The following is a 25,546-nucleotide window of genomic DNA, read 5'->3' as shown; positions in this document are numbered from 1 at the left end:
TCATCCTCTTCAGTGGGCAGTCACTTAAATTTCCAGTGAAATTTTCCCCCAGGAAAATTGTTATAATATGTACAGCCAGGTGATGATGAATTCAAAAATGTTAAGTGATCAAGGATTAAAGTAAGGGATTTGCTCTGACAAGAATTCTTGATATTTTTATGTGTTATTCTTTCAGTAAACATTCATTAAGTCCCCAGTTTCATCCCATCCAGCTGTGTTTCAGATTTGTATCTCCCTACGCTTTTGTGAGGAAAGCACAAAATTAGATAAGCTCCTGATTCTGCTCTCTTAGAGAAAACTTTTATAATGAAATATATTCTATTTGGGGGCTGTGACCCAAAACCAAATGGCTATAATTCATAATATGATAGTGTAAATGTAGAATTATGGTAAACAACAAATAGTGTTATAAAGGAAGAGGACTATTCCTTCTTCAGTGACAGTAGCTTGGGTAAGAGATGTATGTGGTGCCACTGAGAATGTTTGACACCTTCAGGACTAGAGCCGATCAAGTTCATACCAAGTGGGCTTCATCCAATTCTTGCAGATGAAGTTATAGTACCTGCTCTAAGAGTTCTTTGCATAGAGAATGATTTGCACTTTAAGTTTGGTGTCTCAAATTCTATTTCTTAGATAGGTATCACAGTGTAGTGGAAAAAAGACCTTGCTTAGCATTTGAGAGATCAGGGTTTAATCTCTGCACTTCCTCTAACAAAATGTCTAGCTTCATACAAATCCCTATCTCTGAAATTTTTCTTCCTACACAACCTAACCCTGGGCTGACTTCTATTCTGATATACTAGTATCATAAGGCTTTATAAGGGACCTTCAGAGAGATCCTTGAAATACTTATGAGGAAATGGGCTTGGAGATGCTTGCCATTTTGTAGGTGGACCATTTATGTGTGTAATGTTGCTTTTCTTGGTTTAATATTTAATTGTCTGTTTCCCATGATATTTCTTATCTCTCTGAGATATGCTCTAAACCTATGTATATTTGTCTTCTGTTTCATATAGCTTATGAAGGAGGGACCCCTGGAAAATGACTTCCTTGGTTGTTCGCTAGAAGACCTACTCCGATTTGACGACTACAACAATGATGGTTCCCTCAGTTTGCAGGAGTTCTACACCACCTTCCGTAAGTCAAACACTATTCTGGGGGCATGATCAGAGTCAATAGTGAATTATTACCATCCCTTAATTCCAACACTAACAACAACTTGCCTAAGTGCAATGAGTTGTGCTTAATATCTTCCTTTGTGGTTGAGTGATTATTCTTTTTATTAGTGTCCATAAAAGTGGCTGAATTGACCTTTCACACAGGAAAATCTTCAAGAAATGTCTCTATATTACAGAAGCATAGCCTGCTATGACTTGTCGTACCTTGATCTCTTGCCACTCGGAAGTTCTTACTTGTGATTTTTTTAATGCTTCCTATAGAATGGCTTTAAGTGTCATGCTGGGGTGAGTTTACTATGATGTCCTGGGAAGGTTATCACTGTCTCTTTTCATACATTGAAACTGCACTCATCTTGTCAGTGGGGAATATCTGTGATTGAGCAGAAAAGGCAGAGCATTATTTCTATTTAGCTCTCTAAAATGAGCCACGAAAAGGCACTCAAATGCCTTTTCATGTCCTAAGCCTAAGGTGGAGATTCCTGAACAAGATGAGTTAGTCTATTTTGGGTTTAAAGATATTTCTATTTGGTAAAATCCTGAAGAATTTTCTATTATGGCTGAAGCCTTTCACAAGGAGTCAAGGGGGAAATTAGCAGAGTGATTTCTATTACATCCACGAGCACCAGTAAATATGGGACGTGAATGTAAAACACAGCAATTTTTTATTTACTTGACCTGAGTAAAACAGTTAGTGTCACCCCTTTCCTTTCTCAGCTTTCCCTTCTACCTACCTCTTCCTTGTGTATCCCTATACACACCCACCCTGACATATTGAAAGCTTCTCTTGCAGAAAAATGTTGATTTCTTTCTGAGCCATTATTATTCCAATCATTCATAATGAGACTGGTAAGAATTCAGAAAGAATGAAATGCTAACAATAAACTACTGCAGAAAATAAAAATTCTAATTACCTGAAAGAAGCAAAACAGAAACTAATATTCTTTTGTGAGACTGGGATAAGTTTCTGATCTTGTTTTATTATGAATCTTTGAGAATATAGGAATTTTATAAATGCTTGAGAGAGAACTTCATGTGGCTAATAAAGCACAATTTATGATTGATTGAGGAATATTTGGGTTTAAACCCTCCCTCTAACATATGCTGGTGGATCATGGTCAAAGCTCCTTAACCTCTTGCTCGCCTAGGCAATTCTTTATAAATTACAAATGAGTTTCTGATCTGCACTGGTAGGTGGCATCCCCAAACTCTCAGTTCTGCATGGGTTTGAAACACAGATCTGGAGTAAAAAATTCCAAATGCCTATACGGAGATAATGTTTTTCAAGTTCATAAAATATCCATAAGCTTTTCTTATTGATTCCTCAGTTTCTAATGTTCACATTATGTTGTGCTAATCTGCTCCTGGTTTGACCATTTCTGGATAAATCTATATTTCATAGGGTATCCTTTATTGGTGTATGTATGTGTATGTATGTGCGTGTGCGTGTGTGTGTGTGTGTGTGTGCACATGTACACACACACACAGATAGATTCTTGTTATTCAGTCATTTCGGTCATGTCCAATTCTTCATGGCCACATTTGGGGTCTTCTTGGCAAAGACACTGGAGTAGTTTGCTATTTCCTTTTCCAGCTCATTGGACAGATGAGGAAACTGAGGCCAACAGGATTAAATGACTCACCTAGGGTCGCACAGCTAGTGTCTGAGGCCAGATCTGAGCTCAGGAAAATGAGTCTTTCTGACTCCAACTCCAGAACTCTCTATCCACTGTGCCACCTAGCTGCATATGTATATGTGTGTATGTATACACACACACACACACACACACACACACACACACAAATATTTATATTTATTTATGATTTTATTTTTTCAGCTACTATATCTTCAAGTAGCTTGAATACCTTTCCATGTACGTTCTTGTAATGCTTTATATTCTCTTCACCACCTAGCCACACCCTCACATTGTCCAGTCATTACTAATGTTTGACCATGATTTGCACTGCTTGACACCTTTGGCTACTCACCAGAAGTGAGAAATCATACCTTTCCTCCATAAACTCTGTCTACATGAGGAGGGATTTCTGAAGGAGCAGCCTTGTTTTAAAATGGAAATGGCACTATGTAAGAAGGTGAATATGCTTGAATAAATCCTCTTTTTTAGTTTTATTGATGTCTTTTAATTTTATACCACTTTAACATCTGAGTAGTCCTTCACCCAATGAACCAATTCTTTAAAGAAAGAAAAATTACATGGTAAAACTGATCTATACAGTGACTTTTTAAAAATAAATATATTATAAGAGGTATTGCTCAACTGATACTTGGTCAAGGTATTGGAATCAAAGCAATCAACAGTCATATGATAATATGCTCTGTCTTCTCTGCAAGTAAATGTCCAAACTTCTTAAAGAACCCATATATATTAAAGTGACCCATATGTATTAACATATTTAAAAAATATTTTTGTGGTGTCAAAGAATGGGAAACTGAGGAGTTGCCTATCAATTGGAAAATGACTGAACAAATTGTAGCATGTATTTGTGATGAAGTACTTTTATGAGAGTAGGAGGCAGGTAGGTTGCTCAGTGGATAGAGCACCAAGGCTGGAGTTAGGAAGAAACATCTTCCTGAGTTCGATTCTGGCCTCAGACTAGCCGTGTAGGCGTGGGCAAGTTACTTTACCCTGTTTGGCTCAGTTTCCTCATCTGTAAAATGAGCTGGAGAAAGAAATGCCAAACCACTCCAGCATCGTTGCCAAGAAAACTCCAAATGAAGTCACAAAGAGTCAGGCGTGACTGAAACAATTTAACAACTACTGTGATATTTGAAAGTACAAAGGCAATTTTTTTTTCAGAAAAACCTGGGAAGACTTATGTTAATTGATACAAAGTAAAGTGAGGAGAACCAGGAGAATTATTTACGTAGCAACAGCAACATTATAAATATTTCAGCTATGAAAGAGTAATTGGTGACTCACTTCAATGCCAATGGACTCGTGGTGAAAATTGCTATCCACCTCCAAAAGAGTACAGACTGAGGGGTCATTTTTCCTTCCTAATTTGTCTTTTTTTTTTAAACTTCATATGTCTAATGCAGAAATATGTTTTGTATGGTTTAATATGTATAATAGGTATAGCATTTGCTGAATGGGGCATGGTGGCAAGGGAGTGAGAAAATCTGGAGCTGAAAAGGAAAAGAAAATTTCAAAAAAGAACGTAAATACTGAATTCTATAGCTTTGCTCCCAATAGCTTCTATTAAGAGTACTGAGGAGATGTGTTTCATCCTGTTTTCCCAGACTGACATTGGCTATTATGAGAAATCAGATTTGACCTCCCATGTACTGTTGGTATTCACATTATTGGACTTACCGTATGCTATTCTCCTAAGTCTACAATTCACTCTTCATCAATTCGTATATAGGTCTTATTTAGAATTCGTAGGAATTGCTGTCATTTCTTTATTGCTTTCATTTCCTTAGTCATCAATTCTCATGGCGTGATAATATTCAAATAACTTTGTATGCTACAACTCTTTTAGCCATTCCCTAAATAATAAGTAGTTGTATTGCATCTAGTTTTTTCAATGAATACAATGTATTGTCATGGTTTTCATCATTTGGACCTTTCTGTCTTTTACCTTCTTAGGGCTTTGGCCTAATGTGATTTCTGGGTAAAGAGGTATAAATTAGGATCGCTATTCAAATATAAGTAATGGAGAAGGGTTCAGAATGTCTTCCTTGCCTGTACTTATAGGTAATGTACCAAGAATCTATCTTAAATGTTCCCATAATGGTAGCTTCTGGAGAGAACATCACTTAGGAATGACAATCACGATATCTCTGCCAGGGAGGCCTTCTGATTTTCAAATTAACACTTTAACTCATGGAGATTTTCTGGAGAACCAATAAGACTTCCCTATCATAAACAAAAAAAGGTCGAGAAGGGAATACATTTTTTACAGTCAATCTGATAGTTTTTAAAATTATATCTCAAGGCTGTTTCAGTATGCATTTCTCTAATCAATAATGATTTGGAGAATTTTTCATATGACTATAAATTGTTTTGATTTCTTCATTGGAAAATCACCTATTTATATCCTTTGGCCATTCATCATTTGGAGAATGACTCACGTTCCCACACATTTGACTATGTTCTCCATGTATCTGACACATGAGACCCCCATCTGAGAAATTTTCTATAAAAATTCTTTTCCCAATTTTCTGTATCTCCAGGGCAGGAGGGAGGGAGGAGGAGAAAAAAGAAAGTTACACGATAACTTTATTATATATTTAAAAGAAATAACAAGTTGTACATAATAGATTTGCATCTTTTTTATTTCACTACGTTATGGAAATGCTTGTGTTATTTCACAAATTAAAAATAAATTTAAAAAAGGGAATGTGTCCCTTCCCAAACAGGAGTAACATTTGACTAGATATAAAATTGAAAATCAAATAATTCTTTGATAAATAAATTTTTATTAAGTCTCTAACCAATATCAGACATAATTCTCAGTCTTCTAAATAAAAACATAATTATTAAATCATACTTTTTCCAATCATTTTACCATTTAAAAAATAGAGAAATAAGGCAATGAAATGAGCATTGGGGGGTGGTCAGGACAAAACAAAGGAAGGATGGATGGATAAGTTAAATACCTATTATCTTCAAAGAACTTTAGAAAAACTGTCTGATTTGTTTCTAATACCATCCCTTTGAGAAAGGTGCTCATTATTAGCTGCTTTTCATGCTGAGGAAAATGAGGCAGATATTGTTTAATTGGCTTGCCCTGGTCAAGCTGATAATAAGTGTCTGAGGCCATATTAGAACTGAGGTTGTCCTGAGTGTTCTCTCCAATGTAACACCTTCTAAAAGTGGTAGTATGTGGAACCCTCAGTAATGATTTGAAGAGCTTTAGAATAAAATGATTTTAAAGCATAGTGTGTTATATATTTCCTTGAACTTGTTTTGCACTAAGAAATCATGTCATTTATCATGTCCTAACCCCATTAATAGACATGCAATACCTTTGGAAATCATATACATTATGGAAGCTGTAAAATGAATTAACTGAGTTGTAAAGATCTGATGTGCAGTTCATTCAAGGACATGGATCAATGGATTTCAAAGTCATAGGAATCCTAAATTCCATTCTTATAGCTCTTTGAATAGATTTATGTTGCTATACATTTTAAGTAGGTGATTGAAATGAGATATATAGATACAAAACTATTACCCAGCAATCAATGTGCATTTTCAAAATCTTATTATTACTCAGATGGTCATGTTTAAAATGTTTCAGTGGCAACCTTTAGAATTTTACTTCCAAAAAGTGAACCAGCCATCTGTCTAGAAAATGGGAAGTATTTCATAATTATGTTTTCTACTATCCACTTTGCTGGTATCTTACTCCTAAAGCATAATATAATATAATATACTTTGTAGCTTAGCAACTTGGTAGGTTCTTAAAATGGAGAACTCTTTATTAAAACCCTAGTTATAATCCTCTTCCTACCCTTAAAAACTGATATTATCAACATCTTCTTCACATGATTTTTCAAAAAGCCTCTCCTGAAATGGTTGTATTGTGTGGGATATAGTAGATGTGTGTTCTTCATAGTCTCCAACTGGTTCTGAATTCTGTATTAGTGGCATTATCTTGTTGTCATTTGCCAGGAATCCTGTAATCATGGTAAGGACAGAATGCTTTCCTGGCCATAAAACCAGCTTTGACAAAGTATGAGGTATAATATTTGCCCCCCTGAGCCAATGGAAGGGCTGGCAGTCAATACACAAGCCACAATGCCAGGTAATTGAAGGTGAATTGTAATATGGAACAGAATTTTAAAGTATAATTCAATCCAATGGTTATTGGTTATTAAGTACCTACTCCATGCCAGGCACTGTACTTAGAGCTAGGGGTATAATTAATGAAAAGAAAGATATCCCCAACCCTCAAGGAGCTTAGAATCTAATTGGGGGATACAACACACAAAAGGAATTAGGAAAGTGGATGGGGAGAGAAGGGGCACCCAACCTAAAGGTATCTTGTTCTATGGATTAGGAACTAGCCAAAACAGGTGAGGAACAGGTGAGTAAGTCCTGAAAAGTCCAATTTCTGGCCCTTATAAAAGAAGATATTGGGAGGAATTTGGTACACCACCCTATTATCTGCCATTCAGTGGGCAAAGGAAGCTGATGGAGGTGGTGTAAATCAAGGCTTGAATTAGCAGCATGGTGATGAGATTAGAAGAGATGAGCTTGCCCTGAGAGGAGCATCTTTTGCCCTGAGAGGAGCATCTTTTGCCCTGAGAGGAGCATCTTTTTCCTTGCCTTGACAAGAGGTCTTTAAGTAACATTTTAATGAGAACTTCTTGAGTATGGTATAATAGGGTTTGTCTTTCATTTAGAGGACCTTTTGTATCTTTTCTAATTCTCAAGTTTTTCGTAGCTACGTAGTAATTCTTATTTTTTGTATTTGTGAAAGACTCTTTCTCAGGTGTCTGAATATTTTTTATTAGTCATTGCACTAAAAGAAATCTATAAGGGACCACAGAATACATCTAACTCAAACCCCTAATTTTATGCATTAGTTAACTGAGGTTGGTAAGAATGAATTTTCATAAGGAAACATGGGGAGTATAGATGAAAGAGTAGAATTTAAAACCTGGTGATCTGACTCCAAAAGCATTGGCTTTTTTAAATTAAATTTTATGTATTTTAAATAATGAGCCTTCTTTTTTCATGTTCCTATTTTCTGTCCTCACTGGAAAAAAGGGAATCCCCATATTGGTCTCATCTAAAAACGTGTGTCCTATTATGAACATTGTTTGGTTATTCCTTTGTTGCATTTAGCATTGATCTCTATATTCAACAGTGATCATTGCTTTTATTAGAGTCTTTAAATATTTAAAAATTGTTTATTTTTAAAATGTTGAAGTTATAAGTTATTTTACTCATTCTACTCATTTCAGTTCACATCAGTTCATGATAACTCATCTCCCTATAGCATCATTTTTTCTTAATTTATTAAAATATAATTTTATTCCATATTATTCATATGACATAATTTTTTGAGCCAGCCCCCATTTGATAGACCCTCCCTTGCTTTCCAGTTGGTTGTTAGTAGATGTAGCACTTGTTCCTCTCAATGATCTCTTTTGGTTAAAGTATAGGCCAGTAATACATTTTCATTACTTCATCAGTATCTTTCCAAGCTAGTGTGTCTTCCATAATACCACACTGCCTCCATTATGCTATCTGTCCTGGGAAGCCCCTGAATATTAGTTTTCCCATCATTGCCAGTTTGAGTTTGCCAATTACATATTTTCATTAGACTTAGACAAACAGATTTTAGTTTTAGAGATTTTGAGAGTGTTAGAAACTTCTTAGCTTTGGTTTGGTCCCTCTTTCAAACAATGAAGATTGACATCTCTCCATAAATTATTAGGAGGAATAGTCCTTATTAACTTCTTTCTAAAATATACATTACCCTGATGATGACATACCCTGGGGTGTTTGGTATCAGAGGACCTACATTCAATTCCTTTGCTCTGATTCTTACTATGTTTGTTGCATTGGGAAAGTCATTTAATCTCTCAGGGCCTCCGTTCTCTTGTGTTAAGGTAGATTATGCATTTTTTCTAACTCTAAATCCAAGATCAATTCTGTACTTAGCTATGTCATTCCTCAAACACATAGTCTGTCTTTAGCTTTTATGTACATTTTTCCTGGCTTTCTTGGATTTGTCAAATTTTATGCTCAAAACAAATCCCTTTGAAGAACCCAAAATCTGCTCAATGCATAGTCCTGCTAACTGGAGTCAATTGTTAAATTTTCAGTGTGACCCTTTATACTTCAGAAATCAATTGCTACAGGTCAAGGCCTTATTTCTTGTTTTGTTCATTAGCCCTATGGAACTGTTACTAATGTAGATTAAACTTAAAAGTTTTTGTGAATATATTCCCACTCACCCACCACACTTCATTAGCCTGATTGGGAAACATTTATTTACCCTTACAATCTGGAATGTCTGTATAAACATTACTTGAGCTTAACAGAAGTGAAGTAGAAGACTCAGAGAATGAAATCTTCAGAAAACTCAATTCCTCATGACTGCGTAATATGTAATATAACTGGCATTTATATAGGGCATTAAGGTATTCAAAATACATCAATCATCTCCATCAAGCCTCCCATCATGTCTCCTTGAGATCTCAGGGCAACAATTCAGTTTCCAATCTTTGCAAATATTGTAACTTGATTATCTCAGGAAATTATGTTTTCCACCAAGTCTCTCCTACTAGTCCAGTTTCAGTTTTCTTCATTGGCATCCATTTATCTAAAAGTTGATCATTTAAGAGATTTTTAAGTAATATTTTATCCTACAATGAACTGAATCCTCTAGATAGGCTCATAGGGAAAGCATTCTTTCTCCTTTTCTGCATTCATTATGAATTTCCTCTGATTATTTTTTATAAAAGATAATTTGTCCTTTTAATCCTATGAGTACAATCCCAGTGAGTGAATTTGTACACTTGGGAAACCCTCTAAGTGGTGATTAGCTTAGTAAAAGGGCTTAATATTCTAATGCTTTCTGATCCCAAATAAATAGCATGTCAAGGTGAATTAATATTTTCTAGGTAGTCCTTAAAGAAAGCTGATTGTGGCTGTCTCTAGACTGTGCTTCATTAACCTTATTAGACTTTCAAACTCAAGAGAACATGATAATGAAACATAGTTTTAATTTGATTATTTCCAGATCTTTTATACCCAGGGAAATAAGTGTAACTAGATCAGGAGATAAGTAAATGAGCTCAAGGATTTGCTTTCCTTTGCTTTGCCATTAAATTAGTGGCATGATTTTATTCATTGTGTTTGCTATAAACCATTGTTATTTGGCCTTAAAGATTTATGCCATTCTGTTTTGATAATTTTCATATTTTAAATTTAGGTGGCAATACAATGTCTTCTGGTGTCCACTGGTTTCCTTCTATTAGATGTTGGTGAGTTTATTTAAGACGAAAAGCTTTGTGCTTAATTACAATCGCTTTTAGCTCCTGACTAGGGGAAATTCCTAACGTCGGAGTAGAGTTTAATTCCTCTTCCTAACCCTGAATGTGTTTTTGTCTCTGTGTGTATACACTATATATAATGGTGTGTGTGTGTGTGTGTGTGTGTGTGTGTGTGTGTTTACTAGGTATATTTATAAAATCTTCTTTATTCCTGTCCTCTTTGTGGTTCAGTCAAAATTTGTTTTACTGAAATTAGCAGATTATTTTATAGAGTCTATAAATAGACATTCTGAATGGAAAGTATGGAAAGATTTAATCTTTTCACAGAAGTGTTGTTGTTGAGTCATTTTCAGTCATTTCTGACACTCTGTTACTCCATGTGGAGTTTTCTTTGCAAAGATACAGAAGTGGTTTTCCATTTCCTTCTCCAGCTCATCGTACTGGTGAGGAAACTGAGGCAAAATAGGGTTAAGCTTATTTCTGGGGTCACATTGCTAATAACTATCAAAGGCATGATTCAAACTCAGAAAGATGAATCTTCCTGACTCTAGAAGAGTACTCTATCCCCTGTGGATTATCTTTTTTTGGAGGGGGGAAGGCAGGACAATTGGGGTTAAGTGACTTGCCCAAGGTCGCACAGCTAGTAAGCATGTCAAGTGTCTTAGGCCAGATTTGAACTCAGGTCCTCCTGACTCCAGGGCTGGTGCTCTACCCACTGCACCACCTACCTGCTCCTACTGTGGATTACTCTTAATATGTATTCTCTTTTTCGTGATACTAAAATTGCCAAGGACTTTTTTTGATAACTTCTTTCTCTGTCATAATGAAGTTCAAAGTTTCAAATCTAGACACACAGAATTTCTTCCTCCCTTGTTCTGACATAGTTTCTCTCTTCTATAATAAGTAATTTGAATCATCCACTGTTCTTACTCAGTAGATTTGACTGACTCCAGAATGTATATAAGTTCTGTTCAACCTTAGTTCTGAATGTTTGATTTAAGAAGAAGACAAAAGAAAAAAAAAGTAATTATACCTTGTTAAGTCACTAGAATCAATCAGGGTCCTTTTCACTCCATTCTTTCACTTTTCCTTCAATTTCAATACAGGTAATCCACAGCAAAGCTACTGGATTGTGCTTGGGAATGGTCACATTTTCAATATTTCTTTAGTGACATGTATCAGATTTAAAAGAAATTGTGTATTCCACACTTCTTCCTCATATCCATTAAGTAGCATTTTTAACTCCCATTGTGACACATATCTGCTTACTAATGACGCTGTTTATACCTATTTGTCAGATGCCAATAATAAGAGTTTCTGCAAAGTTAAACATTCTGATGTTTGAGCATATGCCCTAAAGACAATATCATAAAGACATGTTGTGAATGCTGATGCTGGCACTAAGCTACTGTGTGGTCTTGGCTATACCACTTTCCTTTCCTTGGACTTAATTTCTTTATCTGGAAGATAGTAGGTTGAAATATGTGGCCTCTGAGTTTTCCTCCAACTTTGATATTTAACTAAATCGTCACCTTATATAACTTAACCACACCCATTTTCTCATGCCCTTTCTCCAGATGAATCATGCACAGAAAGAGACAAAATTCCATTTGTTCATCCCATTAACCTCACTTGCCACTACCTAAGACCTTTTTTCTATTTAAAAAGTTCTTTTCCCCCAATTATATATACAAGCCATTTTTAACATTCATCTTTTAAGATTTTTGAGTTCATATATATATATATATATATATATATATATATATATATATATATATGTGTGTGTGTGTGTGTGTGTGTGTGTGTGTATGTATGCATATCTTTATGTATGTGTATATATGTATACATGTATGTTTATATCAACATCTACGTATAAATATATCCACACTTAGTTGTATCCTGGGGGATGAAGGGGGCAAGAACGGGGAAACAAGAGAAAAGTAAAAAATATATAGCAAAGAACAAAAGAAAACCTACAAGGAAGCAAAGAAAAGATTGCAGCTTTCAACACAACCCATGATATTTAATATATAAGCTTTCTTCAAATGGAAATTTGTTCCTATACAAAAAATTAAAAACAATATAAAAAAGAAAATAATTTGAGTTCCAAATTCTCTCCTTCCTTCCTCCCTCTCCCCTTCATTGAGAAGGCAAGCAATTTTATTTAGGTTACATACATATAGTAATAAAAAACTTAGTTCCATGGTAGTCATGCGGTGAAAGAAAACACAGACAAAAAAATTCAAGAAAAAGAAAATAAAGGAAAAGTATGCTTGGATCTGCATTCAAGACTCCATCAGTACTTTCTCTTAAGTTGTATACCATTTTTCATCCTAAGTCCTTCTGAATTGTCTTGGATCAGTGTATTGCTGAGAATAGCTAAATTGTTCACAGTTGATCATCATATAATAGTGTATTCAATGTTCTCCAGGTTTTGCACATTTCACTTTGCATCAGTTCACATAAGCCTAAGACCTTCTTTCAGCATGGAATCCTCTTCACCACTTCCTTCTTTCCTCATTCATACCATATGACTTTGCACAAAAGAATCAGATATAAGGCAGATCATATAATGATGTTACACAACAAATTCCGTATTGAACTTCAAGGCATGTTAGAGTACCCACACGTGTGTGGGCATGTACACACACACACACATACACACACACATACACACACCATTAAATTATATCTACACAGATTTATCACACAGTAGAGATTTGTCCATCCAATATAATACATATCATTAAGCCTCTGATGATTCTCAGTTCCAATTTTTTCTATCTAGATCCCTAAGCTTTGTTTTCATCCCTGCAAGATCTCATTTAAATCCTGTCAGTTCCCAGGGATTCTGAGAAAATTGGTAGCTCTAGATCTAGTCTATCGGTTTCTGCCTTCCTCAGGCAGAATATCTCTAGTCTAAAGCTTTCCCCTTCCTTTTGATCCTTCTGCCACACCCATTTCCTTCTATTTCCTCCCTGTCCATCCTTCCTTTTAGCTCATTTTTATTTTCTCTCTGTATCCTGTTTCTCCCTGTCTTTCTCTTATAATTCATTCCCCCATTTTGTTAAACAGCATTTCAATTCATCTTCCTGTTTTTATTTTTCCTTCCTTTTTATACTTATCTTAATTCACTTTTTATTTTAATTTTTTTATTAATGAATCTTTTTCAACTCAACAAAGATGAACATTTCTATGTACAAAGGGATCAGAAAAACAACTTGTAAGAAAAATGTTAATTTTGATTATGTATAGTTTTTAAAGTATATATTAAATTCAGTATGTTGGGATTGAAATTATTTTTATATATGTGTCCTCTTCTAAACTTGAATTTTGTAAAATCTCTCATTCACACTGTTTTGATTTTTTTATTTACTATATCACTACTTACTCACTCTAGATCTCTCCCCACCCCAACCCCACAAATAAAAACCCTCCATTACAATAAATATGTATAGTTAAGTAAATCAAATTCATTCATTTGCCACTTTGGAAAATGTACGTCCCATTTTGTACGTGTAGCCCATTACCTCTCTTCATGAGATGGGAAGCACACACATTCACTTTTGGAAACATTTCTATCTATGGAGGGTATGGGTAAGCTGAATCTTATATACATGTCCTCCTGTTTTTATTTATCTCCCAATGCCATACAAGTAGAATGCAAAGTCCTTGACCTCAGTGATTGGTTGACTTTTGTATTCATATTTACAGAGCCTCTGGCATATTAACAATTTAATAAAGGCTTGCTGATTGATTGGTTGCAGTAGTGCAGTAGGAGGAAGGAATGACCCACCTAGCCCAGTCCTTCCTCGCTCTTTCCCCTGAGTTGACCTTTTTCCTTTTCTCTTAGCCCATGTGACAAATTATATCAGTCAACCTTGTATTGAATAGCTACTATACATTCAGTGCTGTCAGAGATACAAAAGAGATAAAATATATACTTCTTGGAAACCCAGGGGGTCTCTATCATTTAGAGGATAGCCAAACAAATTATAATAAATGAAGGTAATGGAACATTTTGCAGCATATAAAATACCAAAAAGATCATTTCAACCATAGCTGGAAAGATTGCATGAACTTAGGCAGATCAGAGTAAGCAGAATCAAGAGAACAGTTTGTTCAATGACAATTTTGTTAATTTGGAAAAAAGAAACATTTTGAAAGATTTAAGTTCTGTGATTCTTAAAATGACTAACCATGGTACCAGAGTTAATATGACTGTGGAATCATGCTGCTCACATCTGACAGAGTTGTGATGGAGTAATGATACAGAACATGCTATGTATTTTTCTACATTGCCAATTTTAGTATTTATTATCCTGAAAAATACATGTTTCTAACAAGGTTTTTTTTTTCCCTTTTACTTTTAATTTGTTCAGGTGAAGGGAGCACCATTAGAGCTAGGGATATCATAGCCTCTTTCCCAACCCATCTCCACTACAAAAATAAAGACTAGAAATGTAGGTCATTCAAGTATTTGAAAAAAATAATAGAAGAAAACAGAAAGAGAACCAGAAAGAATCATAGATATGCAAGTAAGCTTTGAAAGTTAGATGTTGCATTTAATATATATTTTTCAAGAAAAATAACCCCACTACCCAGAGAAAGCATTTATTAAGAAATTAACATTCACAGTTCTTTATATAATAGTGATTTTTAGGGTTTTTTTAATCCTCTTATTTTATTCTACTGTGTACATGGAGAATCTCATGATATTTAATGTTTTTAATTTCAAAATAAACAAAATGCAACACACATGTATGTATGTTTTCTTTACATTATTCTATATATGACCTCAGGAGAAATAGGGTATGATCAGTCAGCAAGTCAGAAAGATTTCTTCCATATATGCTATGTCCCAGCCACTGTATTAAGTCCTCAGAATCCTTGCAAAAAATCAAAGAAAATGTTATCCCTGTCCTTAAGGAGCTCACAATCTAATAGAATAAAACAGACAAAAGGAAGCTGAAAAGTACGGAGTCTTGGGGCAGATAAGGTGTTTTTTTTTTCCCAGCGCATGATGGAAAAGTTCAATACTTCTTCAGCATGTGGGAAATAGCAAGAAATCTGTGCTCAGCTTCCTCCCTAAATGAATTGTGGAACTCATATTTCCTCACTCCAGTCAAAGTGTCCAACCAGAGGGATAGAGAATACTAATACACCTGAATTGCAATCCAAACCAATGTTTCCCAAAAGGCTTGGACCAAACCAATATTTACCAGAGTTTCTCCAGAACAATCACAAATGCTACAAGCTAATTTAAACCCTTTAAATTCAAACTGGTGGGACAGTACCAGAAGAAGAGGTAGGTCACAGGAAGTGTTTGGGAATTGACTCTTTATTCAAATCATTGTCTTACCCTCCCTCTTCCATTAATATGTTCCTGTGATTATCAGGTGTGACATAATCTCCCTTGATTTACCTCTGCCAAGTATGTCCATGGGCTCAGTCAGGAGGTAGTTGACATTTTTTAAATTATCCGTGGTAGTCTTAGTTGGAAAAAAATGGCTTCTGAATGGGAGCTCACATGGTCTTTGCTTGCTGCTTCTTGTTGCTGCTTTTCTAAGCAGATGGGGTATATCTGAGACCCCATGGATCAGGCAGGATTTCACCAATACTAAGAGTTATAATACTGCCTTAATAAGATGATGTTACCTTTTTTTTCATTCAGTGTGGAGAATTAATATCTTCACATCTTAATTTTCTCCCCTGTTAATTAGCAAAAATACTACTGGTTGCAACTACCCAGGATTGTTTTAAGATTATCTTCATTTTTCTAGTTGAAAATCCAGATTTTCAACATTGGAGTCATATTTGAATCTTTCTTCTCTTGCTTCCAAATAGTCTTGTAAATTCTACTCCATGACATCTATATACCCTTCTCTCCACTCTCGCAGTCAGCATCCCAGGTCAGGCACTCAATATCTCTTGCTTGCAATACGGTAATGGGCCCAAAATTTTTCTTTCTACCTCTTCTCTGTCTCTCTACTTTATTCCATAATTCCAGAGAGCTGCCACAGTTATTTTTCTAAAGAAAGATCACTTCTCCCTCATGCTTAAAAAAAATTCCCTTGGATCCCTGTTTCCTCTATTGTAAAAATTTTAATTACCTTATTGTCTTTTAAATACATTCACAAACTGGTTACAGCCTACTTTTTATTTGTTACACTGTCCTCTTTTAGTAGGAATTTAACAAAAATTAGCAAACAGGAACATTTTTGTCTACCAAAAAATCCCCCAAATGTAAATGTTTATTACTGTTTTATGTGTCTATTAAATTTAACAAAATAGTCATAAAACTTCCGTGCTCTTCTGTGTCCCCTTCAGAACTTCCTTCTGTTCTCTTCTGTGTATTTTAAAATTTTCTTTGATACTCTTTTCTTTGAATTTTAGTATCTCTGTCTATGCACATTAACCTAACAATAAAAACCCACAGATGTAACAAAAATAAGTATAGTCAAAAAATTAAAACAGTGACCCTATCTGAAATCATATGTGTCATTCTACAATAACCGTTGTAGAATTCTATTTCTAGACCAATCAGTCAACCAACACTCAGTAACCCCCTGTTATATACTAGGCACTGATTTTGTATGTATATACAAACACACATAATACATATACATATATATGTACATAGTTCCCATCCTATTGTAACAAGGTAATGGAACATATGTAAAAAGTTCCATAAAGTCTATAATATAACCTCATATTAAACTTTTAAAAATATTTTTCTTTGTTATTTCGCATGAAATTTTCATTTCCATTCAGTAAACATTAAATTCCTGCTATATTTGAGGTACTAGATTATAACCATGAACAAAAATGAAAAGTTGTATTGACTCTTCCCTCAAGGACCTTATAATTATATACCCTAATTATGATTTCACTCCACTTTCTCCTGAGGGCATCAGCTCTCCAAAAAGTTACTGCTGAACTAAATCTTATAACCTGTGATAAAATAGACAGTGATGATTGCAAAGAAGTTGAGAAGGGATTGTGTGAGAATTTTGAAGAGAAGACAGAAAGGTCATTTGTATGTAGTAGCTCTGAGTAAAGGAGAGGGGATGAATAATAATGTATATATGATTGGTTTGAAATGGATGTAGTACACTGCAGGGATTAATAGCCCATCTTGCTTATTAGAGCAATATCTTTATCCAGGAGCTAGAAATTGTCAAATATTCCCCAAACTCAAAGGACCTTGAGAAGTAGCTATGAAAACTTTTCTCAAAATGTAAGATCTCAATGTCCTAGTGATTCTGAAGGTTTCTCTTCATCTCTGAGATTTAAAATGTCTGGCAGGTGGAGCAAAGATGGTAGAGAAAAGGCAGGAACTTGCCTAAGTTGTCCCAAATTCCCCTCCAATCAACTTTAACCTAGACCTTAAAACAAATTCTGGAGCCAACGAACCCAGAAAAGGAGAGGTTGAAACAATTTTCCAGCCCAAAATAACTTAGAAGGACTGCAGGGAAGGTCTGTCTTACTTGGGTTAAGGGGGAGTACAGCCCAGTGCAGGCAGTAACCAGACAAGCCAGTGGGAGGCCCCTACCCTTAGCACAGATCAGCAACGGAGAACACACAGCCCCAGCCCAGCAGGCCAGCTACACAGGATATCAGCTGTGAGGCCTCCAGGCCCTGGCATAACAAGTGAGAGGACAGACCCAACCCCAGGAGTGGAGCTCAACATCAAAAGTCATGAAATAGGATGGAAAATGAGAAAAGAAGGGAAAAAAAACCTGACCTTAGAAAGCTATTATGTCATCAGGAAAAATTGAAACACAAACTCAGAAGACAACAATGTCAAAATTCCCACATGCAAAGTCTCAAAAAGAAATAGGAATTTTTCTTGGGCCCCAAAAGAACTCCAAAATGATGAATCAAATAAGAGAATTAGAACAAAAATGGGGGGAAAATGATAGGGATGCAAAAGAATATTGAAAAAAGATTCAATAGTTTGGTCAAGGATGATCAAAAAATGGAAAAAGATGTACAAAAATCCAATGAAGAAAACAACTCCTTAAAAAGTAGAATTGGTCAAATAGAAAAGGAGATACAAAAGCTAATTGAAGAAAACAATTCCTTAAAAATTGGAATTGGACAAGTGGAAGCTAATGTCTCCAAGAGACATCAAGCATCAATCAAACAAAATCAAAAGAATAAAAAAATAGAAGAAAATGTAAAATATCTCATTGGAAAAACAACTGACCTGGAAAATGAACCCAGAAGAAATTATGTAAGAATCATTGGACTACCTAAAAGCCTTGAAAAAAAATATCCTAGACAGTATCTTTAAGGAAATTATAAAGGCAACTGCCCTGATATCCTAGAATCAGCAGGTAAAGTAGTAATTGAAAGAATCTACAAATCACTTCTTGAAAGAGACAAATCAAGACTCCCAGAAATATTATTGCCAAATTCCAGAATTATCAGGTCAAGGAGAAAATGCTGCAGGCATTTAGAAAGAAACAATCCAAATATCATGGGGTCACAATTAGAATTACAAAGGATTTAGTAATTACCATTTTAGAGAAGTAGAGAGCTTGGAATATAATATTCTGGAGGACAAAAGACCTAGGATTACAACCAAGAATCACCTGCCTAGCAAAACTGAGTATAATCCTTCAGGGGGGAAAATGGATATTCAGTGAGATAGAGTACTTTCAAGTATTCCTGATGAAAAGACCAGAGTTAATTAGGGGGGGAAAGGGGAATGGTAGAAGACCTATTTGTACAAACATTTTCATAGCAGCTCTTTTTGTAGTGGCAAAGAATTGGAAAATGAGGCTATACCTATCACTGTGCTGTAAGAAATGACAAGCAGGCTGATTTCAGAAAAAGCTGGAAAGATTTATGTGAAGTTATGCGAAGTAAATTGTACAGAACTTGGAGAATATTGTAGACAGGAACAGCAATACTATGCAATAATTAACTGTGAATGACAGTTATCCTCATCAATACAATGATCAAAGACAATCCCAAAGAACTCATAAAGAAAAATGTTGTCCACCTCCAGAGAAAGAACTGATGAAGTGTGAATGTAGATTAAAATATGCTATTTTTCACTTTCTGTATTTTTTGGTTTTTTCCTTTGAGTCTGTGTCTTCTTTCACAACATGACTATGTTTTGCATGATTGAACAAGTATAACCTGTATCAAGTTGCTTACAACTCAAGGGGATAGTGTGGAGAAAAGGAGAGAGAAAATTTGAAACTCAAATTTTTTTAAATGAATTTTAAATTTTTTCTTTACATGTTACTGAGGATAAATGAAATATTTTTAAAAATGAAAGACAAAAATGTCTGGCGGAGCTTTATAATGAATACAAGTCCTTGCTCAAAATCAAGAAAACACTTGAACATCTGCCAAGTTAGTAGAAATAGGTATATGTTGTTCCAAAGAGGCACTACCCCCAGACTCCTAAAACTCTCTAAGAAATCTGTGGTGTTATCCCTGTTTTCCCCATAAGTGAGCATAGATAATTTTTTTTTAAATGGGAATGTTTAATGTTGTGAATAAATATCGTTTGAAAGTAATTTCTTACTCTTTTACTACTCAGCTCTCCTTTACTGATTTTTCTTTTATCTCTAAATTTTCTTTTGGCTATTTTTGTCAGTCATTTTGTTTGTATCCAATTCTTTCATGGCAATGATTACTGGAGTAGTTTGCCAGTTCCTTCTCCAGCTCATTTTATGCAAGAGGAAATTGAGGCAAACAGGACTAAATCACTTACCCAAGGTCACACAGCTATTCAGTGTCTGAAGCCAGATTTGAACTCTGAAAAATAAGTCTTCCTGACTTCAAGCCTGGCATTCTTTCCACTGAGCCACCTACCTGCCCCCTAAATTTTCTTACTTAGTCTTTAAGTCAGAGATAAATTTAGCTTCTTCTTTATAAATATGATCATCTACCACCAGAGCCCAAAGATGCCAACAATTCCAGTCCCATATTTATCTAATCCCTGACTCTCATCTGGTCCTTGTGTGGTCTTCCTTGATGTTTCTTCAGATATCTGAAAATCTAGAAATTATTCATGAACATAACAGCCTTTATTTCTCTTATAAAATTTGTATTTTTAAATTTCAAACATTCTAGAAAATGACCAGCAACCAACCACAGTTTTTTGTATTCCAATCTCTGTTTGAATATGATATCAAGGAAAATGAAATTTCTTCTAATTTGACTAGTATGCATTATTTTCAGCTTCATTCTGAGATGGTAAGTATGTGAAACAGATTCCGTGTAAGATAGGGTAACCTGAAGTTTGAGTTACTATAAGATACAACAGATACTTCTTTTATTGGCAAATATTCCACAAAGAGGTTTAAATTCTGTGATTTCTGCAAATGTGAGATATGGAACATCTACTCCAGAAACATTCTAAATTGGTCTCCTTCTTTGAACAGTGTTATGTCACCATTGTCTTAGAGGTTTCGGTACTAATTTCAAAATCACATCATTTAACAGAGGCCATAGCATTATACTCAAATTAATCAGCTATCCCTATGTCAGGCACTGTGCTGGGTGTTGACAAAAGACATACAAAAAATGAAATAATACATACATTAAAGGAGTTCAAGACATGTCAATGTATAAAATATATGCAAAGATTTTACATGTATACATGATAATTTCTGAAAAAGACAGAAGCCTCTCAGGCAATCAGCACAGTCCTCGTATAGAATGTGGTGTTTTCCTTGAGTTTTGATGGAAACTTGACACTTAATAGATCAGGGTCAGAAGCATATTTTCAGTATTTGGGAGAGGTAGTACCAAAGCACAAAGATGATGTTTTAACAACCCAGTGAGCAGCTCCTGCTAGCAGCTCCTGTGGGGGCATAAGATTCCCCCACAGCCAGCACCCAGGAGGCTACCAGGAAAGCACAGGTTCTTTTTATCTGCTTAAACAAGGAAAGCATGGTGGAGGGGTTGACCAGCTTACTTTAATCCAGCATTCAGTTAGCATACAGACAACATTCATTTAGTTCAGGGGAAAATGCCAGCATTCAGTTAGTATTCAGTTAGTTCAGGGGAGTAAAGATAGATACAAGCATCAAGAGACAGACCAAATACAGATTCATTCTCTTACTTCAGGGGAAAAAACCAGCACCCTGAGGTTCAGAACATTCATTTAGTTCAGGGGAAATGAACCAGCACCCCAAACCTCAAAACCAAAATACAAACAAATTACAAATATCAACAGACAGACCCAATACAACTCATAGTTACCAACATCTGGGCTCAGCCCGAGAGCAAGGGCTGGCCCAGAGTCATGCTTGCCACTGCTCCCACACCAACTGGAAAAGGAAAGAGGGCTCTTCAAGCTGTCCTCTCCCCTCTTATAGAGTTTTTGACATCATCAAGTGTTGCCTGAATGACCAGGGCCAATTGGTTCTTGAGTTGGCCCCTTCCCCTAGGTTAACACCCAATAGGGTGTGGCTCTGGAGTCAACACCTCCCCTCAGCCAACCCCATGACTCATCACACAGGAAGTTCTCTGCTTCCAGGCATGGTGTCTGGGCTTCCTGCCCCAGAAGAGAAGCCCCAGCACCCCACAAAGCTCAATGAGGTAAGCTGAGTCATTCAAAGAAAACAAAGGCCATTCTGGTCACAGATGACATAGAGCAATAGCAAAAATGACTGTCTTTCTGATCAGTGATTTAGATGTGGCCATTGAAATTATATTATCTAAAAACCTTCATTTTACACTTGAGGAAACCAAGTCCTTCCTAAATGAATTAATTTGACTAAGGCCTGATAAGTAATGAGAGGAAATCCCCAAGTCCAGGTCAGGTAATTCCAAAACCAGCACTATTTTAATTGGAGCATGATATCACTAATATTATACGTGAATGAATTTGTAGCATTTTACAGGCACAATTTCTGATTTCTGCATGATGGTCGGTGCCTCCGGGTGAACATCATTTTAAATGATACTCTTTTCCTGTCTCACTGTCACATTTTTATTCAAAGCACAAAAGTTAAAGAGACCCAAAGATTATTTCTCAGGGAGAGCTGCTTTGCCCATTACACTTGCCACTTTAATAAGGTGAGCCATACACTGTTTGATGAGCAGTAGCTTTGTACAGTAGAAAGCTTTAGGAGACAGGACTGGGAGACAGATTGCCTGAGTTTGAGTCAAGTTTTTGCCTTTACGTCATCATGTCACACATCAGTTGTGTTGCAAAGATAGTCTGATTCAGGAAAATGGCTTCGAACCCTCTCTCTGAAGTTTACTAAACTATTTGAATTTTGAAAAATCACTTCAGATTTTTACAACCTTCCTTAATTTCTTCCTTCATAAAATTTGGATGTGTTACATGGTTTCTGATATCCCTTCTCACCATAATAGCCTTTTACTTGCCTCTGGAAGCACTCCAGGCTTCCACCTGATTGTTTAATGAGGCTCCAAAGTTTGCTGCAGATGTTGGAGTGTCTATTATGAATGCTTTGTGCTAAAGAGGCTTTTATCCTTGACCCAATTGCTTCGAAGAGTCTCAATCTCAGCTTATGTCATCATTTTCTATTTCTTCAGCTTAAATTTGTTGGAAAAATAACTTCTCCAGTACATTGTTTCTCCTGGCCATTCCTTTTCCTTTAATCACTTTTATCAGTTGGAACTAGGTTTTCTCTTCAGATGCCAGTAGGAAGCCATGTTTTGCCTCATATTTTTTATTTCTAAAGACAGTAGCTAGAATATGTCAGTGGCCTTAGTGTGGAACAATTGAATAGTACAAAATGAAATAATTACAAGTTGTTATTGAAAATCTCTTATGTACAAATTACAAAGAAAACTTATTAAAATAGGGTGGCTTTGTAATTTTCACAAGCTATGGAGAAAGGCTCAAAGGGAACTGATGTTTTTTTTGCTTTTTATGTCTGTTTCCAGGGTTGTAATTCCTTGCCCTAGAAAAAAAGTGAAGTTGGTTCAATGCCCAGAGTCCGCTTTGATTAGGCACCCTACAAAACAAATTGATGTTTGTTTTTGTTTTTTTTTTTTCTGAATGGGTGTCCAAATGTTAGTAAATACTCAGAAATGATTGCTGAGGAAACAAAAGTTGTTATTGTCTTTACTCATCATAAAAAACATTTAAATGTGAGATTTTCTCTCAACAAGTATTGTAATACATCCATAATTCTCAGAGTTTTTCAAAGCTTTTGAGGGGATTTCAGCAGTTTAATCTTGAAGTTAAAGTTGCTGACTTCTAACCTTTCTGTTTCCATTGAGTAAATAATTTGTGATTCATAAACCAGACATCTTCTGCATCCTAAGAGTTGTCACTGAGATTTTAAATGGGGTCTTCTCTAAGGGCTCTATGAATTAGCCCTGTCTTTTGAGATTTTCTTACATTATTTGCTAAAAGAATGAGGTTCTTTTTATTATAAAAGTCCAAAAATGAGACAGAGAGTGTAAGGAAGATCTGTGTTTGTCTATAATGATTTTGAGATGTTTGCAACATATCACTAGGGTAAAAGATGTCATAAAAGAAATAGAAGATAGGAGAACAAAGGAATAAATTAATTGATCAATGATGAATAAATATTTAAGTACTTTCTATGTTCCAAGCACCCTTGTTCCTACTGAGTATTCCAAAAGAAAAGTAATAACACTTCTGATTTTAAGTTTACATTCTAATGTCATTGATGGAAAAAAAGCATTTATTAAACACCTACTATGTGTCCAGCATCATACTAACTACTTTACAAATATAATCTTATTTGATCCTCGTATCGTCCCTAGGACATATGTGTTCTTATTATTCTCATTTTACCATAAAGGAAACTGAGTCAGGGAGAGGTTAAGTAATTTGCCCTACCTCACACAGCCAAGTGTTTGAGGCTGGATCTGAACTCAGACCTTCCTGTCACCAATCCCAGCATTCTTATCAGTTGCGTCATATGGCTAGCTCTCTGCTAGATAAGTGGATGACCAAAGTGTTTCATTTCTACCTTCTTCATAGTGGTGAAAAAGCAAGGGAGCCTCCAGCACACTGATCCAACTCTCTGTGCCAACATTTTAAAAGTATCCTTGCATACAATGAATTGGCAAGTTTGGGTTGTTACTTGTCTATGTTAAAGTGGGTAACTTTTGACTCAGTGAGATATAAGATCCATTTTATTATTATATAAATATAAATAGGGGCAGCTGGGTGGTACAGTGAATAGAGAACCAGCCCCAGAGTCAAGAGAACCTGAGTTCAAATCTGGCCTGATACTTGACATTTACTAGCTATGTGGCTCTGGGCAAGTCACTTAACCCTATTGCTTCACAAAAAAAGAATAAATATTCAGAAATGTTCTAAATTAGTGTCTCATCATGACATCAAGATGACTTTGGTTTCTCAAAAACTATTCCCCCAGTACCACCTTTTGGCAGCTCTTACCAATTTAGAAAGGCTTTGTATGTGGTGGCAATTCTAGTATCCCTGACATACAAATACCAGTTTAGATAAATACTGAGTAGTTCATCACTGGAAGGTTTTCAGTGAGGTTATAAATTTTGATGAAGATTAATCTCACGAAAGAATGAAAAAGCTAGACCCTGGTGCCATGTTCTTCACCTCACTCTAGAATTACAGCAATCTTCTAATTATTTTTGACATATTTATTATACTCCGGTAATTTGCAGATTGCTCCATTGAACCCTAGAAGAGATAACCATTTTATATCATGAATTTTACAATTACACCATTGAATTTGAGGTGCCAACAGCATATTCAGATTTCTCACAGGCAGTTAGAAAGACAACTCCTACCATCACAAAGCTTACAGTCTAGTAGGAAATATGAAAATTGCATGAATATCATCGTGAACCCTGTTGAGTGATAAAATACATTCAGAAAGTACTAAAACAACACCCCAGTCTGAATATAGTAATTTGTTAGCTATTGAGGAATGAAGGCTGAAATATTTCAGGGAATAGTCGCTATTTCAATTTGGGATTAAGAAAAAAGCAGAACTTTTCCATTTGAATAAAACATTGGTATTGGCACTAACAAAAGTCTGATTAAGACGCACAGGCTTGCCATCCTTCTGCATGTATTTAGATGGCAGAGCATTGTTTACTTTTCTTAGTGTTTGACAGGAATGCACAGCTCTTGTAGAATACAAGATTAAGTGGAAACAAAGGCATGATAATAAATTTTTCAGGGCTTCAAATCCAAGGGTCATTGTTCAGATTATTCACCAGGCAAAAGGAAGCCATTGAGTTTTTTTGAGCACAGCAGTGGTATGTTAATGAAAGTCCAGTCATTCACATGAATTTGTTTTTTATGCTGTCCTTTGCTGAATTATACAGGATGTGGGTGTATGAATATACACCTATGCATATATATGCATTGAAATGATTACATCTAAGGGAGTCTTCCTCCTCCTTAATTCTTGACAAT

At 35.5% G+C, this 25,546-nt stretch overlaps 1 protein-coding gene across 1 annotated transcript in view; it reads left to right on the top strand.

Annotated features, from left to right (window-relative positions):
• The window catches only part of FSTL4 (follistatin like 4), an 856,236-nt gene that overhangs the window by 538,167 nt on the left and 292,523 nt on the right, over nucleotides 1-25,546 (top strand). The window contains exon 5 of the mRNA XM_036752996.1: nucleotides 1,017-1,137. Within this exon, the coding sequence (XP_036608891.1) occupies nucleotides 1,017-1,137 (121 nt within the window). The remainder of the gene's footprint in view (nucleotides 1-1,016; nucleotides 1,138-25,546) is intronic.

Source organism: Trichosurus vulpecula, chromosome 3 (assembly GCF_011100635.1).
Source record: "Trichosurus vulpecula isolate mTriVul1 chromosome 3, mTriVul1.pri, whole genome shotgun sequence".
NCBI lineage: Eukaryota > Metazoa > Chordata > Mammalia > Diprotodontia > Phalangeridae > Trichosurus > Trichosurus vulpecula.
This window is presented reverse-complemented; position numbering and strand designations above follow the sequence as displayed.